This window comes from Cajanus cajan, chromosome 8 (genome assembly GCF_000230855.2).
Source record: "Cajanus cajan strain Asha chromosome 8, NIPB_CcT2T_4, whole genome shotgun sequence".
NCBI classification, from domain to species: Eukaryota; Viridiplantae; Streptophyta; class Magnoliopsida; order Fabales; family Fabaceae; genus Cajanus; species Cajanus cajan.
In genome coordinates, this window is record NC_138524.1 from 5,894,205 (window position 1) to 5,909,122 (window position 14,918).

The 14,918-nt window shown below is 32.9% G+C and overlaps 2 protein-coding genes across 2 annotated transcripts; both read left to right on the top strand.

The window, feature by feature from the left end:
• The first annotated feature begins 3,346 nt into the window (after positions 1 to 3,346).
• Positions 3,347 to 5,361, top strand: LOC109813374 (uncharacterized). Its single transcript, XM_029274383.2, has one exon. It carries the CDS (start codon positions 3,422 to 3,424, stop codon positions 5,132 to 5,134), a length of 1,713 nt encoding a protein of 570 aa, XP_029130216.2. The 5' UTR covers positions 3,347 to 3,421; the 3' UTR covers positions 5,135 to 5,361.
• Positions 5,362 to 9,070: 3,709 nt separating this feature from the next.
• LOC109813391 (RNA-binding (RRM/RBD/RNP motifs) family protein) lies at positions 9,071 to 12,855 on the top strand. The gene is made up of 7 exons (XM_020377569.3): positions 9,071 to 9,678; positions 10,472 to 10,545; positions 10,624 to 10,754; positions 11,025 to 11,121; positions 12,087 to 12,245; positions 12,342 to 12,424; positions 12,530 to 12,855. Exons 1-7 carry the CDS (start codon positions 9,108 to 9,110, stop codon positions 12,618 to 12,620), a joined length of 1,206 nt encoding a protein of 401 aa, XP_020233158.1. The 5' UTR covers positions 9,071 to 9,107; the 3' UTR covers positions 12,621 to 12,855.
• Positions 12,856 to 14,918: the final 2,063 nt, after the last annotated feature.

Consider the following 14,918-nt stretch of genomic DNA (forward strand, 5'->3'; position numbering starts at 1 on the left):
AAGGTTTTGGTTGCTTTAAGCAAATTTCAACTCACTTAAAGTGAGTACTCTACTTGCTTAAGTGAGCTAACTTTATCTCTTAATTGTAATCTTTGACTTAGCCCGTTTAAAGCAAGTTGTTGAGTACTTTAAGTGAATTTGACTCACTGAAAGCATATATATCCAAGTGATCTTGGAGCGATGGTTTCTATTTGAGGTTTGTAGTTTTCAAATTATATTCTTCCCATGTCACATTTCAACTAAAACAATATTAAAAATATCTAATTTTAAACAATTATATCCTAAAATAAAAATAACTTTTGACTAAGTGTTTTACGATCAAAAATAAAATTTTGAAACATAAGATATATTTAATAATTATCTAAATTAAATAAAAATTATATACATATTTGATAATTATCCTATATATGGAATTAATTGTGAATCATTTTTAGTTTAGATGTCTAATTAAATAGAAACAAATTAGTTAAATAGACTTGTTCTTGAAACCGATCGTATCATGTTATCCATAAACATAACTAATTAAAGATATGCACTTGTAAAGTAAAAATAAAAAGGAAACAACACAAATTAAAAAAGAAAAAACAAACTTTAACAACAAAAAATTTGAGACATGATTCTAAATTATTTTTGATACAATTTTCGCTTGTTTTAGCCAGTGTTTTATAATTATTTTTCGTCTTTTCTTCTAAACTTAAACACAGGCATGTCTCTTATTCAGGGGCAGTGTTGGCTAGGTTATTTCTTTTGCGTGTGTCAAACATCAAAGTTTAAATTTAATCACAATTTTCTTAAAAAATATTAAATTGAATTAATAATTAAAATATTCATAACAATTAGTCACATATTATGAAAATTACATTTATATAAATTAAATAATTAATCAAATATCATGATTATTGAAGATACCATGTTGGCTAGAGATGAGAACATAATAATATATATAAATGAAGAATGATTTTTATTTTATAAATCAATTTTATAAGATTATGATAAATTTTAATTGATTTTAAAAATAATAATAATTAGTCAAATGCGTGTGGTTGACCACTAATATCACAATTGATTTTGTTACCCAACTAGACAACTTGGGCGTTATACATTGAACCCACAACCTCAATTCCTAAAGACGTATATAACCAAATAATAGGACTCATTGTGCCAAAGAGATCGGAGAGAGTAACAGAGATAATCGGTGAAAAGAAAATCAAATTTGGTTTGGATTTGGCAGTGCCACAACGCAATTATTTTGCATAATCGTGTGATCAAGTAATCTATACGTCTAACACAATGGGACGACAAGGAGAATAAACAGAGATCAAAGATGGAGAAACCGAAGGAAATAATATATCACACTCTCCTTTAATTTCATTTAACATTATGGATAATAATATTGTGAATGTCAGTTCATTTTCTCATAATTATGGATATTAATTGACTAATTATCGGTGATTGTTTAATTTTTATATTATTTTGTATTTTAATTTATATATATATTAAATAAAAAATCATTACCAAAAAAGAAATAAAAAGTGGTACTCTTCTAAAAATGGATCCTGAGTAATTAAGTTACTCACTTTCTGAGTGCATGGTCCCTCTTTTAACTTCCAAGTTTAATTACCAGATTAAAATTAAACAATCCATGCAAGAAATGGCACAAATTTAGTAGTGGGAGTTTCAAACTACTTGGATGAACAAGTTAATCCAAAACCTTAGCTATGAGTATAATACAAGGGACACAAACGGTTAAATTTTATCCAGTTATTTCAGACTTGGAAAAATATATATAATAAAAGTAAGCATCAATATGATCAATTGGGAGATGCACCGTAATCCCTTTCCATAATCATTTCGTGTTCAAACCCGTGGCACAATTAGGCTAGCAACATGAATTAAAGGAAAAATATAACCATTCGATATAATTTTTATTCATCTGATAATGCAATTAATAAAGTGCAGCAATGTGTGTTGAGAATTGAGATATGCAATTGAATGACAAGTATAGTTCAATCAGCTTAGAATCTGCATGCTCCTAACCACATTTCTATGGAGAAACCACTGTAATAAACATCAGACACATGCAACATATCAATGCATATGACAATCAATTTCTGATTAACATACAGTGTCATGAATTGAATATAATGAACTCAATGTAAAAAGTCCCGTCACCTGAACTTGCACTGTACTAATTAATGTAATTCGAATTAAATGGGCGGTAATTGAAGACTACAAGTGGGATTAATTTGATAAAACTGCGCAAGAATTTCTCATAAAAATAAATAACAGTATGAGAATTATCAGGGAGTTGGAGGTACTAATTGAATTAAAAAGAAACGTGCATTCAACAGGTACGCGACGTGTTAATCAAAGTATATATTTTTATAGTCTTACTGTCAAATCAAATAAACAATACATTATTACATGTTCAACACCAAAATAAATAAATATATAACATTATTTCAAGATATCTTTTCACAGTCGAGATCTACCTTCCGATCGACACCAAGAACTTCTTATTTACGAGACAATCCACGAGCTTTCAAATTCACAAATTACAAAATTACTGCTAGCATTATAAAAAATCTAGTCCCGGAGTGGAATTGATCAAAGAATATTAGAACAAGCTTCTGGTGGTGAAAAATACGCGGCTAGAGGTATATACATGCATGTGATATTATGAAAAGAATTAAGACAGGTCAATTGGCATATGAAATATTAATTATACCAAGTCAAAAAATAATTTTTTAAAACCACATTGAATTCTCTACAACCTTATCATTATCTGTCATGCATGTTAGTTAGCCCTTGAGTTGACAAGGATGTTTTATAAGCTGAAGCAGTTTTAACTTTTCTCCGACAATGTAAATATAAAATAGCAACAGAGATAAATTAATGTTTTTATGATCCAGAATATGGCCATTAGAAAGAAAGAAGCAAATATAATTATAAAGAAAAAGATATATAGAGATTCAGGCAATTGTTCTGCATTTGACTTTATCAGATTTTTTCAGATTTTAAGCTCAGGATTATTATAATGTCCAGTTCTATATATGTAAAAGGCATAGGAAATAATCATAGCAGCTGTCTGCTATGAGCCTATGACGCGCTTTTATTATATTTCTTCTGTAAATCTAACAAGAAGGCATGCCATCACCATCTCCCTTCTTGACTTTGTTCATACCCCGTGTTATGAATTAAAATATGAAATCGTTTAATGGACAACCACAACCACAACTTCAAGTTGAAATGTTAAAATAATGTAAATATATTTTAAAACTTTCAGCCAGTCTGTCATCTAACAAAGATATGATGAAGGCAAACACTATATAAAGGCTTAGAATCCGTAGATTGCAAAGCAAGAATTAATAGAGTAGAACAAGAAAAAGAAGAAGGGGTAGTGCTCACTTAATCAGAGAATATGGGAACGAGGCAATGGCCTCGACTGATCCATGCATTGGCATTTTGCCTTATTGCTATCACTGTTTCTGCTGATGATTATAAGCCTTACTATGGCCAACCATCTGACAACTACTATCCACAAACACCACCATCTTACCAAGTAAAACCACCACCTTACTATTACAAGCCACCACCATATTATTACAAATCTCCACCTCCACCACCATCTTATGTCTACAAATTCCCTCCATATTACTACAAGTCCCCTCCACCACCATCTCCCTCACCTCCTCCACCCTATGTCTATAAGTCACCACCACCACCATCTCCTTCACCACCTCCTCCATATTACTACAAGTCCCCTCCACCACCATCTCCCTCACCCCCTCCACCCTATGTATATAAGTCACCACCACCACCATCCCCTTCACCACCTCCTCCATATTACTACAAGTCACCACCACCACCATCTCCCTCGCCTCCTCCACCCTATGTATATCAGTCACCACCACCACCATCCCCTTCACCACCTCCTCCATATTACTACAAGTCACCACCACCACCATCTCCTTCACCTCCCCCACCAAATGTCTATAAGTCTCCACCAACTCCATCCCCCTCTCCTCCTCCACCATATGTTTACAAGTCCCCTCCTCCTCCATCTCCTTCACCACCTCCTCCATATGTCTACAAGTCTCCACCCCCACCCTCTCCCTCACCACCTCCACCTTATGTTTACAAGTCTCCCCCACCACCATCTCCATCTCCTCCTCCACCATATGTCTACAAGTCCCCTCCACCTCCTTCTCCATCCCCACCACCTCCATATGTTTATAAATCTCCTCCACCACCATCACCCTCACCTCCTCCTCCATATGTCTACAAATCGCCACCCCCACCATCCCCATCACCTCCTCCACCATATGTTTACAAGTCACCACCACCTCCCTCTCCATCACCACCTTCACCATATGTTTACAAGTCTCCTCCCCCACCATCTCCTTCTCCTCCTCCACCATATGTTTACAAGTCCCCACCTCCTCCATCCCCTTCACCACCTCCTCCATATGTTTATAAATCACCACCACCACCATCTCCTTCCCCTCCTCCACCATATGTTTACAAGTCCCCACCTCCCCCATCTCCTTCACCGCCACCTCCCTACGTTTACAAGTCTCCACCACCACCGTCTCCATCTCCTCCCCCTCCCTATGTCTACAAATCTCCTCCTCCTCCATCTCCCTCACCACCACCTCCATATATTTATAAGTCACCTCCCCCACCATCACCTTCACCACCTCCTCCATATTACTACAAATCTCCACCTCCACCATCCCCTTCACCCCCTCCACCCTATGTCTACAAGTCACCACCACCTCCATCCCCTTCGCCACCTCCTCCATATGTCTACAAGTCTCCACCCCCACCATCTCCTTCACCTCCTCCTCCATATTACTACAAATCTCCACCCCCACCGTCTCCCTCGCCTCCTCCACCCTATATCTATAAGTCACCACCACCTCCTTCACCTTCACCACCTCCCCCTTACGTATATAAGTCTCCACCACCACCTTCTCCATCGCCTCCTCCACCATATTATTACAAGTCACCACCACCTCCGTCACCTTCACCGCCTCCTCCATATTACTACAAGTCTCCACCTCCACCATCACCTTCGCCACCACCATATCACCCTTACCTCTATAACTCTCCCCCTCCTCCCGTATATTAAGTTTGCGGTTAAATCAATTTGAATGTTTTTTCAATAAAATTATGTTCAGCATTATTGCGGTTAATTTGTTATCACTCATTCATTAATAATAGGGTCTACACTAAAGTGAGGGTCTTATTTTGGCTGTAGTGTGGTCCATCATGTGTTTGTATTGGTTTTAATTCAGAAGTTTGTATTAATTTCTTTTTCCAAATATACATTAATACCATATTTTGTTTTTCGTTGGAGTTGGATTCCAGTTTTCTCTATGACGTTATGATCATGATGAAATTCACGAATCATGAACTTTTGACATAAAATTTGATTTGATACGTACTCTTGTGTTACTAAAAGAAGAATTCAAGATTTGCTCACTCGCACTCCCTCTCTCTCTATATCTCTAAGTATGCCACTTACAAGAAATTAACAAGCAGATTCTTTTTAGTTTCAAAAATAAAATATTCTTGTTCACCCATAGCACCACGACACCTACGATATAAAGAGAGAATATACGTTATACATTTGTCAATTGTAAATAGTAAAATGGATAATATATTTGTATAATAACTAATTAATCTAATCAATTTCTTTCTGTATATTAAACATAAATAATTATTTTTCCTGAAAGTGCTTTTAAAGATTATTTTTTGGTGGAAGAGTTTTTTTTAGAATTTTTTTAACTTTTTATTAAAATTAATTTTTATTTACTTTATCTATTTATGAATTAAAATTTAATATTTTTAAAATAAATTATCAATAATTAAAAATAAACTCATGTCACAAAATGTTATTTATATTAAATCGAAAATAAAATTTATATATTTAAAAATAAACAGTTTATTCAAATTTTAAATATAATTTATATATTCATATTTAAATATATTATATATTATAAAATATATTTATATATAATAAAAATTTAACGTGTGAAATATACACATGTTGAAATATCAATTTAATGTTAATTAGGAAAAATAAAAAGAAAGATTGTTTGAAGAATGCATTTTTAGGGATTTGGAGTAAGAAAATAGATTAAAAAGATAGATGAAAAATTTATAATAAAATATATCAAAGACTAATCCACTACTTTCCTCACACGTATTCTTCCTAATTATTATTTAATTTTAGTAGTTATCAAGTTAATTTAACAACAAATGAAAATATTTTAACCTTAATGTGTTAGAAAAGAAATTTTAGATTTCTTTTTAAAAATCTAATTTTTTTGGTACAATTAATTAAACAACTTGCATTAAGATCAGAGGTCTAGAACATTGACTAATGATTCTTATCATATTCATAACATTAAACGTGTGTTATTAGTGTTGTTCTTTATATTGTAGTTTCAAGAGCGCGTTTCTCAGTCTTAATTAATTCTATGTGATCATGCTTTGCATGATCAAACCAAAACATGCAATAAGAAGAAAGAAAATAATAACTAACTAAATAAAAACTTTAATTGAACAAAAATAGTAAAGAGTTACAAGTAGAGCCAGACAACTACATCAATCTTTAACAAAAAGAGACTTAGCCACTCTATGGTTAAGGAATTCACACAAAGACAAAAAGATACCGTTGAGGAATATGTGATTACAAAGCTCTCACTCTCAGTCTCTCTAAAATAAGCTAAATACAAAGCATTCTCTATTTTTCTTAAGCCTTAATTTTATAATGTTGTAAATGAGTTTTCTTAGGAGCATCCTTTCTTAAGCGACAAAATTGGATCACTTAAGCGAGCTCATTGACATATCCATATGGGCTTATGGTGTCCATTTGCTTAGAGCGACCAGTTAGCTCGCTTGAGATAATACCTTATGAGTGCTCTAAGTGCTATCTTTGCTCTTACTCACTTAAGTGGCCAAGTGACTCGCCCGAGTGAGCATATGTTTGTTTAGGGTGTGCTTTATCTTTGCTTTATGTGGAAGTTCCTTATGCTTAGTGCTTTCAATCTTGTCTCGTTAAGAGTTGGATCCCTTAAGCGAGCTTATCATCCTTAACGTCTCTTTCTTGTTGGCCTGAACTCCTCCCTTCATTCTTATATCTCAAAAATTAACAAAAAGAATCAAAAGACCCTAAAACTTTCAAAAACTTACTAATTAAACAAGATTAAATTAAAATATTTTTGATAGACACGTGGCTCTAAATCATATAAGATAAACTTGAGAATTACCTAAATTGAGTAAAAGATATTGACATATTTAACAATTATCATAAATAAAATTATAAAATTGTGCACTATACAAATATCATAACCTTTTTAGTTTGGATGATATTAATTGATAAAAAAAGTAAATAAATAAGTCAAACTAGTGGTCTTTCTCTTTGTCTTTCATGTTTACTATAGTTTAAAATTTAGCGTGTTTGATAACTTGTTAGTATTGAAAATTTTACATTAACTAATTTGGATGATATTAATTAAAGAAAAATAAAATAAAATAAAATAAACAACACAAACTAGTGATCTCTCTCTTTGACTTTCATGTTTACTAGTTAAAACTTAGTGTGTTTAGTTATTTGTTAATATTAAAAATTCTACATTGACTAATAATATAGCTAAAAATAATATATATAATTTTACAAGTTGATTTATGAGTTTAATTTAGGTCAAAAACTCAAAATTTAAAATTGATAGACTTTTGAGTTTGTGCAAGCATAACAATTGTTGCAAACTAATTTAGTGGTAATTAGAAAAATATATGGTTTGGGTTTTAAAATACAAAAAATAAATAAAGCATTTTTAGGGTTTCAATTTATGGAAGCAAATTAAAGATCTATTGTAATTCAAATTTAAATAATGCCAAAGATTTATTTCATTTACCTCTTTCTCACATGTATTGTTCAAATTATTCAATTTTTAGTAATAATTTCATTAATCCAACAACCAACAACAATATTTTAACCTTAATCACTTATTGAGAAATTTTAAGTTTCTTAATTAAAAATTTTAATTCTTTGGTAAAGTTAATTATACAAATTACATTATGATTATGACTAAAAGTTTAAAACATTGACTAATAATTATTCTTCTTTCATTCCTAACAATAAGTGTTATTAGTGTTATTTTATAGATGATAGTTTTAAAAAGATTCCTCAACTTCATATAAAAGGGAAAAAATGTCTATTTTTGCAAGTGTTGCAAGTTTTTTTTTTTCTAGGTTTGGAGATTTGGTTATTACATTCGGATTCTTGGTTGAGGGTTTGTAGATCCTATGATTGTGTTGGGTTTGGAGATTTGGTTGTTGTAATAGGTAGTGAAAGTGTCAACAAAATTTGATGAGAGACCTAGTGGTCACGATGCAGTAGAATTATTAGTCACGATAACTATAATGTTATTGTTATGGTTTAGGATCGAAAGAGAAGAGTGTAACTAGGGATAAATCAGGAAACATAAAGGAAAAAGAAAAATCATTTGAAGTATTAATTTTACAAGAGTTAATCATTCATACATTGTTAGTGTAAAGTTTTTTTATACTGACAATTAATCATATCTTTTAAATTATTTTTTTATTTTTATTTTATTAAATAAGTAACTGACGTGACACTATTAAAAATATAATTAGTTGCGCGTGTAAATTTTTTTTACATTAATAGTGTATAGGTGATTAACTCATTTTATAATTATTATATCTAATTACGAAAACTATGTTTTTTATGGTGGGAGAGATCACACACTCTCTCGTTATAACCTTCACCTAAATATATCATCATTTTAAAAATAACATTACAAAAAAGAACATGATAATTAGAAATATCACATAATAAAAAATAAGATATTATTAAAAAAGAGTAAATTACTTTAATAAAATTATATCAAATGTAAAAAACTTTAATAAGCAGTAAAGCCAGTGTGGGATGGAGGAAGCATAACAATTTCATCAAAATTCATGAAAGGATATTGATGGGCCGGAGCAAAAGCGGGCCCAGGCCCATAGGAGTGTTTGAATTTAAAAGCAGGCATAGCAAGGCGAAGAAAAAAAGAAAAAGAAATCGGTGAAAGATGGTGTCGACGGCGATTGAGGAAGTGCGAACACTGTGGATTGGGGATTTGCAGTATTGGGTGGACGAGTCGTATCTGTCTCAGTGCTTCGCACACAGCGGCGAAGTGGTTTCCATAAAAATCATACGCAACAAGGTGACGGGGCAACCCGAGGGGTACGGCTTCGTCGAGTTCGTCTCGCACGCCGCCGCCGAAGCCTTTCTCCGCACCTACAACGGCACGCAAATGCCCGGAACGGAACAGACCTTCCGCCTCAATTGGGCCTCCTTCGGCGACGCTGGGCCCGACCACTCCATCTTTGTCGGCGATCTCGCGCCCGACGTCACCGATTTCCTCCTCCAGGAGACCTTTCGGGCCCATTATCCCTCCGTTAAAGGGGCCAAAGTGGTCACCGACCCCGTCACGGGCCGCTCCAAGGGTTACGGCTTCGTTAAGTTCGCGGATGAGGCCCACAGGAACCGCGCCATGACTGAGATGAACGGCGTTTATTGCTCCACTCGCCCTATGCGTATCAGCGCTGCTACGCCTAAGAAATCCACTTCTTTTCAACACCAATATGCTCCGCCTAAAGGTATAATCCCCAATTTTCCATCCACTCTCCACCTTAACTTTACTTTATAAGTGGCTACCACTAGGAGCAAATCAATTTGCTTATATATAATTATTGATTTGTCATTAAAAACATCATGACCTTACTTAAATCTTTATGTTTTCCTGCCAAGTCATTGTGTTATCATGGGGTAATAGGATTAATTTTACCTCACAGATGATAAAGAGTAAATAAATGTTATTATTACATGTTTGTTCGGAGATTTGTTATTGATTGTCTGCTTTGGGATATGGACATGGATATGGATCCTAGAAAAAAAAAATGTATATAGCACTGTGGTTAATTTTAAGAGTTTTGCTAACCAAATACTATCCTTAAGACATTCGTTAAGGACCTAAGATGTAAAATATTCTTATTGAAATGCATAATAGTTACATGGGAGTATGTGTAGATGCACTTTTCAATAAAAAAATTGCTTTTGATTTTTAATCCGTGCCTTAGGGCACTAGTTAACATTTTTCTAATTTTAATATTGTAATGAAATTATTGAATTCTAGTAATAATATTGTTGGGACATGTCCACCCAGCGTCAACCTGGATGCATGGTTAATTATGTTTACAAAAGTGATTAATTTTGTCTCGTATATGGATAATAGTAATGACTATTGTTATCAATGTGGTTAATATTAATCACTTGTGGTGGATGCCGGTGGACGTATCCCATTGAGATGTTGAACTTTTTCCATAATCCTTTTATTTAATTTTTATTTTTGTACAACTTAGAAGAGACACTTAACTATGAATTACTTTGCAGCAATATATCAATATCCTGCGTACACTGCTCCGGTGAATACTGTTGCCCCGGAAAATGATGTGAACAATACCACTGTAAGTTGGATACATCACTGACCTATGATTAATGTGGTTTTATTAAGGTGCTCTTACTTACATCGTTTTGTGTTGCAGGTTTGTATTGGTAATTTGGATCTTAATGTGGCGGAGGAGGAGCTTAAGCAAGCGTTTGTGCAATTCGGGGAGATTGTGTCGGTCAAAATTTATGCTGGCAAAGGATATGGTTTTGTTCAATTTGGAACTAGGTTTTATTTTTTTACCCTTAATCTTTAACATGTAAATCTTTATGGGGTTACTCTAATATTTTGAAACTCAAAGGGTAGATGATATGATTTTGACTGTTGCTACCTACCCCCTTTCCAAGGCAATAAGTTTCATGTGGCCTGATGTGATGTGATGTGATGTGATGTTACTCTGCTTCTTATGAGGTCTTCCATCAATCTTAGTTTCTTCTCCTTCTTCTTTATCCTATTGTTAATTGGCTTTTTAACCTGTTCTGTTATTTGTCTCTGTAGAGCTTCTGCTGAAGATGCCATTCAGAGGATGCAGGGGAAGATGATAGGTCAACAAGTGATCCAGATTTCTTGGGGTAGTAACTTGACAGCTAGACAGGTGATTTTGCTTTTGGAAATGATTCATTTATTGACATACTGATTATTTAGTTTGTCATGTTGAAACTGGATGTGGCACGCTTGTAACATGCATTTTAATTTCAAGAGCTACTGCAATGTGTGCAACTATATTAAATCTTCCAATACTTCTAGGTCGGTAATATAAATATGCGTACTCGATTCTAGCATATATTTTACCGGCCTTTATTATGTTTAGGGTTATTCCTGAAAACTTGATATTTAACTGAGTTCAATAGCGTCATGAGATTCATGTAGTCAACCTCACCTAAGGAATACAGCTTTTGTTGTTGTATTATGTTCTGCCATGTTTAGTGGTTTGGCAATTGAAAGATATGTTTGGAAGATGACTAGATGAGTCTAGACCCTACTCGACAATCGTGAGATTATGATGGCTGCGGAGGTTGGTTCAACTAGTAGGGTTATTGAATGTCAATAAAATGGACTTAGATTCAGATTCAGCTGGAGGTCTTTCGTTAGTGGGCTATCCCAATCGCATACCAATCTGGGTTTGGAGCCACTTTCCTCACCTGAAACTTTGATTCACCGAAAGAATAAGGTAACGAGATTGTGAATTGTGATGTTATGTGATGACACAAGGAAAGATGATACCAAATGTAAATATTAGCGCAATGCTGAGTGGTTTCAGTTGTAGTTTAGATGAAGTAGTATAATTTAGGATAGTTGTGGCGGTCACACGTGAATGCTCAATGTGTAGATTGAGGCTCTGAAATTGGACAATAAACAAGAATGGGACTAAAATTTAATTAAATAACATAATATCGCAGAAGGGCCTAAGGGGTATTACTATGGTGTAAATTGTTGTCTTTTCCCCACTTCTTACTGGATACCAAACCTTAGTAGCTGGTATATGGATTCACCTTTTAGTGTTTGTTTGATGTGTAATTATGTTAGCACTGAGAACTTTTTTTAATAAAACAATTCTAGGACGTACCTGGTGGCTGGGGCGCACAGACGGATCCAAATCAATGGAGTGCCTACTATGGATATGGACAAGGTTATGAAGCATATGCTTATGGTGCTACTCATGATCCCTCCTTGTATGCGTATGGTGCATATGCTGGTTTTGCACAATATCCTCAACAGGTAAGTTAGCTTAAATTTAGTACACACACACTGTATATGGTTGAGAATAACTTTCTGGGGCTACTCATGCATATTGGTTACTTGCTTACTTTTCAGGTTGAAGGTGCTCAAGACATGTCAGCAGTGTCTGTGCCAATGGAGGAGTCGTATGACCCCCTGGCAATGCCTGATGTTGACAAGTAAGCTTCTAGTTCCGTCTCCATTTTCAATTTAAAAGTTGGTTATAGCTTTTGCCAATGGGAAAAAAAAATGTGTATTTATTGAATATTTGATTGCTCTGTCAGATTAAATGCTGCATATCTTTCAATACATGGAAATGCCATTTTGGGACGGTCCCTTTGGCAGACGACCTCGCAATCTTTACAGCAAGCCTAGGATCTATTTGTATTGCCCGGTCAATGTTACGCATGAAGGCTTCAAAATATGAGTGGAATAGCTTGTTAATTAGATTAATGGCAGTACTTTGAGGTAATACTGAATATCAAATTTTCTATTTTAGTTTAGGATTTGAGTTTTAATTGTAATCTTATTAAATTTAGATATGGTGTCATGAGGATATTGTGTCTTAATTTTCTGAATTTGTTGTTGTATTATAGGCTCTTTTTCCTTATCTGTGCTTCCTAAATTTTGCTTGTTTATTTTCTTTGGTTTGCGCATCAACCTGCTATATATGAAATGTGTTAGATTCAACTCGGTAGCCGCAGCTGTAACAATAAATTGAGTACACTTTGGTTTATACTTTGTTTGGTTTATCAAAGAGCTATAACAATAAATTGGTTTATGAAAGAAAGATAAAAGAAAGAAAATGAGAAGAGAAAATGAAATAGTTGGTTAAATTGTACCTTTAGTTCTGTTATTTTTATTAATTTGTAATTTTAGTTTTTCTATTTTAAAATTTTAAAAAATATGAAATTTTAGTTTTTTATTCAAATTGACATTTATGAGTCATTAAGTTTTAATATTTGTTTATACTTAAATAAATTGATATTTAGTAGTATGACATGTAAAGATAAAAAACTAAAAAAATTAAATAATATTTATTAATAAAATAAACATAAGTGGTTAAAATAGATATAAATGAAGACTTTTTTGTACATTATTTTTTTATTTTTATTTTTATATGTCACATTATTAAATATATTAAACGATTTACGTCATTTAAATGGTAATAAATTATTAAATTTTAGAGATAGGATTAAAATTTTGTATTTTTAAAAATATGTATGTTAAATGTATTTATTTTAAAATAAAATAATCAAAATTATATATTAATAAAAATAGAGACTAAAAATATAATTTAATCAAATAATTAAATAATAAAAATAAAGAGATTAAAAATATAATTTAATTAGTTACGTAATTGATCTGTGATTTAATTGAAGTTTTTTTTTAATTTTTTTTACATGTACATGAAAGAAAGTCTTTAATTTTTATATATACACATGAAGGAAAGTCTAGAGAAAAATGTGCATTTCTTTCTTTTTATTCTTTCGTCTTTAGGAAAATAAAGAGATTAAAAATATAATTTAATTAGTCACGTAATTGATCAGTGATTTAATTGAAGTTTTTTTTTTTAATTTTTTTTACATGTACATGAAAGAAAGTCTTTGATTTTCATATATACACATGAAGGAAAGTCTAGAGAAAAATGTGCATTTCTTTCTTTTCATTCTTTCGTCTTTAGGAAAATAAAGAGATTAAAAATATAATTTAATTAGTCACATAATTGATCAGTGATTTAATTGAAGATTTTTTTTATTTCTTTTACATACGTATGAGAGAAAGTCTTTAATTTTCATATATACACATGAAAGAAAGTCTAGAGAAAAATGTGTATTTCTTTCTTTTCACTCTAAATCCGAGATCCTCCAAGAATGGCGTCAGCTTCCTTTGCCGTAGCTCGCGCGCGTCAATGTCCTTGCTGCCCATGGCCTTGTGCGACATCGATGGCAGCGATGACCTTGTCAGAGTGGAGTTTCTAGGGGTTTAGGTGGCGAAAACCGTGGCAGCGTGACGGCTAGAGGAGTATATGCATTTTTTTATGAATGAGACATCAGACATATAATAAAATACTTCATGCTAGAACTAGAAGCACTCTCGTCTTTATATTATTCCAAAAAATGCATATGCATTTTTTTTTTCTTCTTTAGCGGCTGGAATCTGTCAATTCCATTTACAATTACGTAAAACATGCAAGTACTTAGTGGTTAACAAACTGAAATATTCGATCGATCCCTAATTACAAAGTTTGGATTTTTTAACGTTCACTCTTTTGCAAGTAATATATATATTACTTCCTTTCTCTCTTCGTCGCGTTATTGTCAATATTTTTTTTTTACCTAATTCACACCTCATAAGGAAGTATGAAATTATGGCATTTTTCTTTACTATAATTACTAGTTTCTCGACAACTATGTTTTCGGTTTCCCTGGACACCGAACAGTGATTGTCTTTTGGTTTTGGGTCTTTATTAGTGGCATGATTATCTTGTGATTTAATTCTCTTTTGTTTTAGACTTTAGAGCATTTGATTGTCCTTTTCTTTTACTTATGTAACGTGGAAAGAGAGAGAAAGAGAGAAAAAGCAAACTCTATCAGGTTTTTAGATATTTAGATTAGATGTACAGTAAGGCAATTCACTCTAACCACCACATTAGTCAGTGGCGTTCAGAAA